Raw genomic sequence first — 10697 nt, 5'->3', positions numbered from 1 at the left:
AAAGATTTATTTATTTTAAAGTCAGAGTTACAGAGAGAAGAGAGGCAGAGAGAGAGGTCTTCCATCTGTTGGTTCACTCCCCAGTTGGCCACAACGGCCGGAGCTGTGCCGATCCGAAGCCAGGAGCTTCTTCTGGGTCTCCCGTGTGGGTGCAGGGATCCAAGGACTTGGGCCATCTCCTACTGCTTTCCCAGGCCACAGCAGAGAGCTGGATCGGAAGTGGAGCAGCCGGGACTAGAACCGGCACTCATATGGGATGCCAGCGCTTCGGCCGGGGCTTTAACCCACTGCGCCACAGCGCCAGCCCCAATTGAAAACTTTTTTAAAGCATCCTAAATGCTTGTGGACAACTCAGTGCAAAAGGAGAATGTAGCCCAAGCACACAGTGGAATGTTACCTGGCCATCATTTGGAGAGAAGCTCTGGTTGAGCTACAGCGTGGGGGAACTCTGGGAAGGTTACGCTCAATGGAAGAAGCCACACGCGGAAGGCCACGTGTTGTAGGAGTCCACTTCTGTGGAATGCCCAGAATAAGTGAATTTATAGGCAGAAGGTAGATGGGTGGTTCCCTGGGGTTGGGGGTGCAGATTGGGGGTCGAAGCCTGGAGGGCAGGGGTTTCTTTTCCCGGGGAAGCAGCAGATGATGGCTCAAGGACTTGAGTCCCAGCCTCCCGCATTCAAGACCTGGATAGGGTTCCCGGTTCCTGGCTTTCAGCAGAAGATGGAAGATGTCTCTCTCCCTTTCCCTGACGTTCTTTCAAATAAATAAACCTTAAGAAGCAAACTCTGCAATGCCTCTTCACTTAACTCAGACCAAGACCACACAGGCCTTGGTTCCGGGGGACAGGTACACCCCTGCCTTGGGGGCTGTGCACTGGCTGGTCCCCTGGGCTGGGTGCTCTTCCGTTAGGTACCTGCTTGTCTGGCCCTCCCACGGCTTTCAAGTCTTTGCCCAAATGTCACCTTCTGCTATTTTGAATTTCCTCAACCTTTTCCCTTTCTAGATACCTGACTAGGGGAGGGAGGGCAAAGAATTTGATTCGTTCAGATTCAACTAACTGGGCTCGGGCCTCTCACACAGGGTTCGCTGCATCTTTCCCAGAGCCCTCTGAGAAGGGAGCATCACGTGCTCACCTACGACTATGGAGACAGACACAGCACCAAAGACAGGGCCTGACCCCCAGTGGAAGCTCGACAAATATCCACTTCTTAAAAATTTATTTTATTTATTTGAAAGAGTTACAGAGAGAGGTAGAGACACGCAGAGAAGTCTTCCTTCTGTTGGTTCACTCAAATGGCCTCAATGGCCAGAGCTGTACCGATCTGAAGCCAGGAGCCAGGTGGTTCTTCCCGGTCTCCCACATGGGTGCAGGGGCCCAAGGACTTCGGCCATCCTCCAGTGCTTTCCCAGGCACATGAGCAGGGAGCTGGGTTGGATGTGGAGCAGCCAGGACTCGAACCGCCATCCATATGGGATGCTGGCACCGAAGACCAGGGCTTCAAGCTGCTGCACCACAGCGCTGGCCCCTAAATATCTATTTTTTAAAAAGATTTATTTCTTTATTTGAAAGGCAGAGTTACAGAGAAGGAAAGACAGAGAGCTCTTCCATTTGCTGGTTCACTCCCCAAATGGCTGCAACGGCCAGGGCTGGCCAGGCCACAACCAGGAGCCAGGCGCTTCATCCATGTCTCCCACGTGGGTGCAGGAGCCCAAGGACTTGGGCCATCTTTCACAGGTTTCCCAGGCGCATTAGCAGGAAGCTGGACTGGAAGTAGAGCAGCCGGGACTTGAACGAGCACCCATAAGGGATGCCGGCTCTGCAGACAGTCGCTTAATTAGCGACACCACTGTGCAGGCCCCGATAAGTATATCTTTAAAATACATCTTTAAATTTGGGGCTGGTATTGTGGTGCACGGGGTTAAGCCATTGCCTGCGACACAGGCATCCCATGTGGGCACCAGTTCATGTCCTGGCTGCTCCACTCCACTCCAGCTCCCTGCTAATGTACCTGGGAGAGCAGCGGAGGGTGGTTCAAGTGTTTGGGCCCTGTACCCATGTGGGAGACCTGGAAGAAGCTCCTGGCTTCAGCCTGGCGCAGCCCTTTGGGGAGTGAACCAGCATATGAAAGAGCTCTTTCTGTCTCTCCCTGTCTTTCTGTATCTCTACCTTTCAAATGAATCTTTAAAATATATATCTTTAAAATTTTACTTATTTTCATTTTATTTGAAAGAGTATGAGACATACAAAGAGCTCCCGTAACCGGGCAAAGGGAGATATAAAAATTACGGACGCTGCTTCCGGCCATAGCAGAATGCAGGGGGTGGAGTCCCACAGTTTTTACTCCAATTCTGGCCAGATGATGTCTTCCAGGTCGCTGTTACAGAGCACTGTGTCATGTTACACTTCAAGGTTAAGTCGCTCGTTTTCCCCTTTGCTCATGCCCTGGGAATGCTTTAACTTTTTTTTTTTTTTTTTTTTTTTTTTTTTTTTTTTTTTTTGACAGGCAGAATGGACAGTGAGAGAGAGAGGCAGAGAGAAAGGTCTTCCTTTTTACCGTTGGTTCACCCTCCAATGGCCACTGCGGCCGGCGCACTGCGCTGATCCAAAGCCAGGAGCCAGGTGCCTCTCCTGGTCTCCCATGCGGGTGCAGGGCCCAAGGACTTGGGCCATCCTCCACTGCACTCCCGGGCCACAGCAGAGAGCTGGCCTGGAAGAGGAGCAACCGGGACAGAATCCGGCACCCCAAACAGGACTAGAACCTGGTGTGCTGGCGCCGCAGGCAGAGGATTAGCCTAGTGAGCCGTGGTGCCAGCCCTCTTTTTTTTTTTTTTTTTTTTTTTAAGAATTTTTTATTTATCTGAGAGGCAGAGAGAGAGAGGTCTTGCATCCACTGGTTCACTCCCCAGATGGCCACAACAGCCAGAGCTGGGCTGATCTGAAGCCAGGAGCCAGGAGCTTCCTCTGGGTCTCCCACATGGGTGCAGGGGCCCAAGGACTTGGACCATCTTCCACTGCTTTCCCAGGCCATAGCAGAGAGCTGGATCAGAAGAGGAGCAGCTGGGACTAGAACTGATGCCCAGCCTCAGCTCCGGGCCCGAATGCTCTGTTACCTGGGCTTCTCTCCCAGGCAGAGTTCAGCTCCAACAGGGATAGTCCCTGTACCTGCAGGCAGCGGCTGGCCCATTTTGGCCTTTATCACAGCTCCCCTGAAGATGTGCCGCTCCTCCCGCACCTGTGAATCCAGCCCCCTTCTCTGCAGCTTCCGGAAAAACCTCTAAGCAGGACAGCAGTGCAGGCTGTGGTCCTCATCCGTGCGTAGATTGACCTGTTCCTTACCCTCAAACCTTGTCCTCACGCTAACGCAGCACCCGGGACCGGAACTGCACTTTCCCTAACTCTCCCATCCGCTGGTTCACTCCCCAGCGCTCCCAACACATACCCACCTCCCCCAGGCGCTGGGCGGGCTTCCTGCAAGGCCTGGCAGGAATGGGCCAGGGTGTGGAGCACCAGGCGGGACCATCCCACTCACCAGTTCTGGAAAACCCAAGTCCCACCCCCGATTCCCCAGGGACTGGCCCCAAACTCTCCCTCCAGCCCATCCCTGGAAAGTGCTGCCGCACGCCCGCCCAGCTGCAGCGAAAGGTGAGCAGGTACACAGCCCTGGGGTTGCTCCAGGAAGTCGGTTCTCCGGCTCAGCCCGGATTCGCCGCCCTCCGCTCCCGGGATAGCCTTGCGGGATAGCTCCACAGGATGTGTGCCAGGACCTCGGGACAGGCTTCCCCCCTCCCCGTGGCGGTGGGGGGGGGGCACCCTCTGGCTGCTTGCTCCTCCCCCTGACCCCAGTGCACCCCGACTCCAGCCCAACAAGGCTCCCTCCTGCGTCAGCGGCCAGGGTGTAGATGGAGGCTGCAGGAGCCGGCCGGGCAGCCTCGGGTCGGGCGGCACCATGACCGGCTGGGATGGCCAGGGGTCCGAGAACGCGAGCCGGGCGGGCGGTGGGGACGCGGGCGGCTGGCAGGCCGAGGCGGTCCTTGTGCCTCTGCTCTTCGGGCTCATCTTCCTCGCGGGCACGGTGGGCTGTGCGGTGGCCAGGCGGTCAGCACCACCAACCTGGGCGTGGCTGACCTGTGTTTCATCTTGTGCTGTGTGCCCTTCCAGGCCACCATCCACACCCTGGACGGCTGGGTGTTCCGCTCGCTGCTCTGCAGGGCCGTGCACTTCCTCATCTTCCTCACCGTGCACGCCAGCAGCTTCATGTTGGCCGCCCTGTCCTTGGACAGGTGAGTGGGCACCCAGGCAGGCGCTGGCGAGCAGGGCGGGGCCGGGATCAGCCGGGAGAGCAGGAATGGACCCTTACAAGGCACAGGCGGGCGAGGGGGAGGAGAACGGGGAATAAGTGTGGGAGCCACAGTGGCGGCGCTGGGAGAGGTGCATCCCTGGGCCTGCTGGGGGAGCGCTCAGCCCTCCAGCAACCCCGGGGCAGGTCAATGCACAAATTCTCAGTACCAAGAGTCTCCGTGTGCCTCCTCTCACTCGAGTTTAAATTAATGCTCCGTGAGATGGGATGGGTGAAAAGACTGTGCCTAATTTATGGGACAGATGGAGTTGGCAACTTGCTCGGTGTACTCTTGGGCAGGAAGGGAACTTGGCCTCTTTGAGCCCCGACCTCCGGGGCCTCCACCCAGCCTGGGTTGCTCAGTGCCGTCGGCTGGGGTCTGGAACTTGGGCCTTTCGCAAGGACCCACAACAGAGTGGGAGCCACTGTGTCACCCTGGCCCTCCCCTCCAGGCTGGAAGGAGGGGACGCAGGGAGAGGACAGTAGCCCCTTAGGGAGTCAGGTGGAGCTTAAAAGGACACTAGGACATTCCTGGCAAGGAAACCAGGGTCTGACTTCGGTATCTGCTCCCACCTTCCTGGAAAAAGCAGCCAGGTGAGGCCATAATCCCCAGCCCCCGTGGCCACTGAGGGGGGAGCGGGCAGCTCCTGAGACGCTGGTTCTGCCGTCCCTCCAAACGACCTGGCTGCACCTTGCCTGGCCTGCCTCCTCCAGGCCCCTGGCTTCCACCTCCCAGGGCACCGGCGGATGATCTCAGCCCTCGGGGACTTTGGGGCGCTCTCCTGGGTGGAGCATGTCTGTGGTCACAGTCCCGGGGCAGCAGAGGACTGGTCTGGATGTGCACCTGTCCTGCCGGTGGCCCGCAATCCCACTAGGCTCTCCCGGAATGTTTGGTGTGACCCTGGGCTGGGGACATTCCTGGAGAGCAGGTGTGGGCCCCGACATGAATCCGCCATCGTACCCTACCTCTCCCTGACCTCCAGGTATCTGGCCATCTGCTACCCACTGCACTCCCGCGAGCTACGGACACCTCGCAATGCGCTGGCGGCCATCGGGGTCATCTGGGGGCTGTCCCTGCTCTTCTCCGGGCCCTACCTGAGCTACTACCGCCAGTCGCAGCTGACTAACCTGACCGTGTGCCACTCGGCGTGGAGCATGTCTCGCCGCCGCGCCATGGACCTCTGCACCTTTGCCTTCGGCTACTTGCTCCCGGTGCTTGTTCTCACCTACACGCGCACCCTGAGCTGCCTGTGGCGCGCCGTCGACCAGTGGCTGCGGGTTCAGGCAGCCGGCGCGCCAAGCGCAAGGTGACACGCATGATCATCATCGTGGCCGCACTCTTCTGCCTCTGCTGGCTGCCCCACCACGCGCTCATCCTCTGCGTGGCGTTCGGCCGCTTCCCGCTCACGCGCGCCACCTACGCGCTGCGCATCCTCTAGCACCTGGTCTCCTACGCCAACTCCTGCGTCAACCCCATAGTCTACGCGCGGGTCTCCAAGCACTTCCGAAAGGGCTTCCGCAGGATCTGCGCAGGCCTGCTGGACCGCACCTCGCGCCGAGCCTCCTGCCGCGTGCGCGCTGCCACGCGGGACACCCTCGGTGCAGCAGCGAGCTGGCGCGGGCGTCCACCCACCTGACGCACATGAGCGAGACGGCAGGGGGACACTGTGCTCCTGCCCCTCCCAGCGGTGCTGTCTCCAGCTGAGCTCCTGGCCCACTCTGGCTGGACCGAAAAACCCAATCCTGACAGTTACTGTGACCTCAGGGCAGGTCACGGGTAGGCTTGCATGGCCAGGGCTGGAGTCAGAGGTTGGGGATCGTGAATAAAATTGCAGAACGTTTCGCATGCACTGTCAACCTACTTCTCTCATCATCAAACTCCATGGGAAAAAGCTTCTGGGATTTCATAGAGGTGCTCCCAAAGGATGGGTACTTTGCTAAACTCCTGGGAAAGAGGAGTGGCTGGGTTAAAATCCACGTAAAGGGGCTGGCCTGGTGGCACGACGGGTGAGGCCATTGCTTGCAATGCAGGCATCCATTGGGGTGCCAGTTGGAGACCCTGTTGCTTGGCTTTCCATCCAATCTTCTGCAGAAATTGTCCCAAGTCCTTGGGTCCCTGCCACCCCAGTGGGAGACCAGGATGAAGGTCCTGGCTCCCAGCCCCTGGCTCGGGCCTGGCCCAGACCCGGCTGTGGCCATCATTTTGCAGTCAGTACATCGCAGCTCTGTCTCTCCTGCTCTATGTTCCAAAGAAATAAATCTAAAAAACAAAACAAAACAAAGCCAGGTAAAACTCCCTGAGGCTAGAGAGCACAGAGGGCTGATGGCCAAGGGGTGTGTGGATCGCCCCGCCGGCTGCCAGTGGGTTTGAGTGCGTTCTATGAAGTCGGTGGATGACAGACACATGTGTGACCCACCCTCGCAGGCTTCCAGGTCACGGGGATCACCGCCCACCCACTTTAAACCTCGGCTTTTCCTTCCCTGGCTACAGCTGGGTGGGGGATCAGGCCTCCAGTGTCAGTATCTGCCACACCCTCCCCCCCAACCCCCAAGTCTCGGGGGTTCTGCTCCAGGCACACAGCAGCGACTCTGACACTGCTGGGCTGGGCAGGCTGGGAAGCCCACACTGGGACATGAGGGCCCGCTCTGTCCTGGGGTTTGCCTTTCTCCCACAGATCTTGAACCAAGGATCCTTACAGAAGACCAGCTCCAGGTTTAAGGACAGCACGGAATTCCCAAGTTCACGTCGCTGAGTGTGGGGCACTTTGGCCAAGGGCTCGGGTACTTAGCCAGGCTGGCCCCAGCCACTGAAACACAGGAGCTTCAGCCTTGCATGGAAGGAACAAGTCAGGGAGAGGTGGGGGGTCCTGGCTCTGCCCACCCTCCTCGCTGGGTGGTGAGCAGGGCAACAGGTTCCAGGTGGTGGAAATAGAGCGGGACAGGGACAGGTGCAGGTGGGTGTGGCTGGGCTCTCAGCTTTGTCTTTGGGTGTTTGCACAACTTGGGGGGGGGTGCTATGTCCAAGGCCCAGGGTCCCTGCACAGAACAAATGCCTCCCACCGACCGCCCGGCCCACAGAGAAGTGACTGGAATAGGAGTTGCAGCTCACACTGCTGCTCCTGTGGCCAGACGATGGCTCGGAGGATCCTGCTCCATCTCGCCTTCCTGGGGCTGGGCAGCATCTGGCCCTCAGTTCAGGGGCCCAACTTCCACGTGCTGGCCGTGGGTAGGTAGATGTAAGGTTTGTAACTCTGGGATTTGGGCACTTGGGTGACCGTGACCTCCACCCCTCCATCTGGCCCTCTCCACCCCCAGACCTCAACTCCCTCCTGGAGGAGCGAGAAAGCACCCAGATTCCCAAGAACGGGAGCGCGCCCCTGCTCGTGAGCGTGCAAGTGCTCGTGTCCAATGTGTTTAATGTGGTGAGCGCCGTCGGGTGGTGGGGAGGGCCCAGCGCCCGTGCTGAGCTGGGGGCGGGCAGGACGCAGCCCTGGTTAGTGCTGGGGTCTCCTGCCCACCTGTCACGCGGTGCCCCCCCGAGCTGACGGGCTGCACCCTCTCCTAGGACATCCTGCGGTACACAGTGTCCTACATGCTGATACTCCGGCTGGTGAGCTCCTGCCCTGGGCAGGGGGGACGGCAGCACGTGGCCGGCTGGCCGGGACGTGGCCGGCCAGCCGGGACGCACTGGCCTTCGTCATCCTGCGAGCCTGAGGGCTAGGGCGCAGGCAGCAGGAGCGTCAGTGGCATCTTTATGTCCCCAGTCCTGGCTGGATGCCCGCCTGGCCTGGAATGCCAGTACGTCCCCGCGACACGTTGTCACGCTGCCCATGGACTCCCTCTGGACACCTGGACTCTCCATCCGGGAGGCGTAAGTGAGGCAGAAAACCCACTGCACAGAACCCTCCTCCTCTTTCCCATCGGAGCCCAGAGGCCATCTTGGTGGGTGGTCCCCTCTGTAAGCGCACCCCGCTGCATGCATGTCCCCCTCTCCCTGGCGGAACCCTGCCCAAAGGCAGCCGGGGTGGTGACGGGATGCCAGCGTGTCCCCTGCCCCTGGCTGGGTCTCTGGCTGTCGGGGGTTTCTCCGCAGGCTCTGGACAGAGTGGAAGGACCAGAGCCCGCAGGCTGTAGTGGCCCAGGACGGCCACGTTGAGATCAACCTGTCCCTCACCACTGAGGCCAACTGCGACTTTGAGCTCCTGCACTTCCCCCGGGACCAGAGCCACTGCAACCTGAGCTTCTTCGTTTTCAGCAACACTGGTGCTGCCAGGGCAGGGCCCCGGCGAGGGGGGGGGAGGGGACCCTGGCTCTGGCACAGGGCTGGCTGTGTCCAGTCCAGGCCACCCCCAGGACTGGGGTTGCTAACAGCCAGGAGAGCAGCGCGTGCTTCCCGCCCCTCTGGTTTGCCCTGCCCTCAGCTGCAGCCTCCCCGCCCGCCCCTCCGGTCACAGCTCCAACCTTCCAAACCACAGCTGCTGTGCAACCCGGGGAGTTCCCTGATCATGTCAGCCTCCTCTCCCCAGGCCTAACTGCAGGGGCCGGGCCCTGCGCCCCAAGCCCAGAGCTCTGTCGGCTGCGGTCTCAGCCCCGGGGACAACCACCACCCCACACACCCATCAGGTGACACCCACGTTGGAGGAGGGGTCCTACCCTTCCCTGAGGTGCCTCCTCCCCGTCAGATGGGAGCACGGGTCTGTGGCCACTTCCCCTGCGTGAAGGGGAGCGGAGTGCATTTCATTTCACGACGAAAGCCCCCACCTTTGAATCTGGCAAGGCAGGCCCTCCCTCTGCCGGGGGAGGAGCCGCGGCGCTGCCCTTGTAAGGCCTCCTGCGGACCGGTCTCGCCCCCAGCCTGCCCCTCCGAAGTCACCAGGAGTCTCCGTCACCCCTGGTCTCCGCTGTCCTGCTTCTACCCCAAGAGCGATTCGGGCAGGGTGGCTCTTTGCTAGTTTGCCCTTCTCCCCCCCCCCCCCCCCTTTCAGTGAGGGAGCTGGAGTTCCAGGCCCACGCCAGGAATGAGATCGTCAGCATCAAGCGGGAATACGTGGTCAGCGACGTGAAGACGCGGGCCCTGCCCCAGCAGCTGGTGCCCTGCTTCCAGCTGACGGTGAGTCCCGTCGGGGAGAGGCCGGCAGAGGCGGGGCTGGGGGCACACAGTCCCCCACATCCTCCGGCTTCCTTCCAGCTGAGCCTGAAGAACACGGCGCTCAAGTCCATCATCGCGCTGATAGTCCCCGGGGAGGCCCTGCTGCTGGCGGACGTGTGCGGGGGGCTGCTGCCCCTGCAGGCCTTCGAGCGCGGCACCTACAAGGTGACACTGCTGCTGAGCTACCTGGTCTTCCACTCCTCCCTGGTGCAGGGCCTGCCCAGCTCGTCCTCCTGCAACCCACTGCTCAGTAAGCCCCCCCCAGCCTCGGGGCCTCGCCCGGCTGCTCCCCGGGAGCCTGGGAGCCGGGAGGCCGGGCCTGGCCCCTGACATCCTGCCCCCGCCACCTCCAGCTCACTACTTCACCGTCCTGCTGCTGCTGCTCTTCGTCAGCACCGCGGAGACCGTGCTGCTCGCCGGGCTGCTGGCCAGGGGCAACCTCAGGGCCCAGCCCTGCCCCAGCCCCGCCCCAGCAGGGCCACCACGGGAGCGTGGGAACCCAGGGCCTGGTCCTGAAGGTGGGTGGCTGGTGAGCAGTGGGGCCGGGGCTCGGGTCCGCGGTGTGTCCAGCGGCTCCCTGCGTTCACTCCGCTGGCTCTGCCGTCCCTGGTCCCCCCCCCCCCCCGGTTAGAGCAGGCCCGGAGCAGGGAGTCGCCTTAGCCTCCCTAAGGGTGACCTCAAGCCCTGAGGTCAGCCGTGCCTCGCAGACTCTCAGAGGGGGGTCCTCAGCTGCGGGGGGGGGGGGGGGGGGGGCGGGCGGGGGCTAGAACGGGCCAGCCCCAGGCTGTGAGAAGTCGCGACTCTGAGGGAGAACACGCGCATGCTCTGTGCTGTGGGGCTCTGAACAGCAGCTCCTGCCCCTGCCTCTCCCCACAGGCGCCCCCGGAGGAGGAAAGGGGTCAGGGAGAAGCTGGGCCGAGGCGGCCGACCGCATCTTCTTCTTCGCGTACGTGGCCAGCGCGCTGTGCAGCCAGCTCATCTTTGCTGCCATCTGGATCTGGGCAACGTGCGAGTCTGACCCACCCCCCGGGATGGCCGTCCCCCACGGCGGGCAGCCCAGCTTCTAGCAGGACGCGGGGTGGGTTCCTGAGGCCGGGGGAAGCTCTCTGGAGAGAGGGGAGGAGGACCCTGGAGGACCCCGTCCACCCTGAGCTCCCCCGTGTTAGCATACAAGTAGTGTGAAATAAACCCGCCCCCCAGTGCACGTGCGG

General features: G+C 61.1%; 2 protein-coding genes across 2 annotated transcripts; both read left to right on the top strand.

Moving 5' to 3' along the window:
• Positions 1–3947: 3947 nt before the first annotated feature.
• On the top strand, positions 3948–6118 carry GALR2 (galanin receptor 2). The gene is given in 4 exon segments (XM_008250919.4): positions 3948–4077; positions 4080–4281; positions 5321–5598; positions 5601–6118. Coding segments are annotated over 4 exon segments (984 nt in total). The 3' UTR covers positions 5975–6118.
• Positions 6119–6477: 359 nt separating this feature from the next.
• On the top strand, positions 6478–10690 carry ZACN (zinc activated ion channel). Its single transcript, XM_070060894.1, has 9 exons — positions 6478–6483; positions 7568–7759; positions 7903–7947; positions 8102–8208; positions 8431–8600; positions 9323–9447; positions 9526–9736; positions 9840–10004; positions 10363–10690. The coding sequence occupies exons 1-9, from the start codon at positions 6478–6480 to the stop codon at positions 10551–10553; spliced, it is 1212 nt and encodes a 403-aa protein (XP_069916995.1). The 3' UTR covers positions 10554–10690.
• Positions 10691–10697: the final 7 nt, after the last annotated feature.

Source organism: Oryctolagus cuniculus, chromosome 17 (assembly GCF_964237555.1).
Source record: "Oryctolagus cuniculus chromosome 17, mOryCun1.1, whole genome shotgun sequence".
In the NCBI taxonomy this organism is placed as follows: Eukaryota; Metazoa; Chordata; class Mammalia; order Lagomorpha; family Leporidae; genus Oryctolagus; species Oryctolagus cuniculus.
This window is presented reverse-complemented; position numbering and strand designations above follow the sequence as displayed.

Excerpts from the sequence above, each read along its gene's own strand:
- ZACN (XM_070060894.1), top strand. Across the intron at positions 9,448-9,525 it reads TGCCCTGCTTCCAGCTGACG|CTGAGCCTGAAGAACACGGC; the intron begins GTGAGTCCCGTC and ends GCTTCCTTCCAG. Across the intron at positions 9,737-9,839 it reads CTCCTGCAACCCACTGCTCA|CTCACTACTTCACCGTCCTG; the intron begins GTAAGCCCCCCC and ends CGCCACCTCCAG.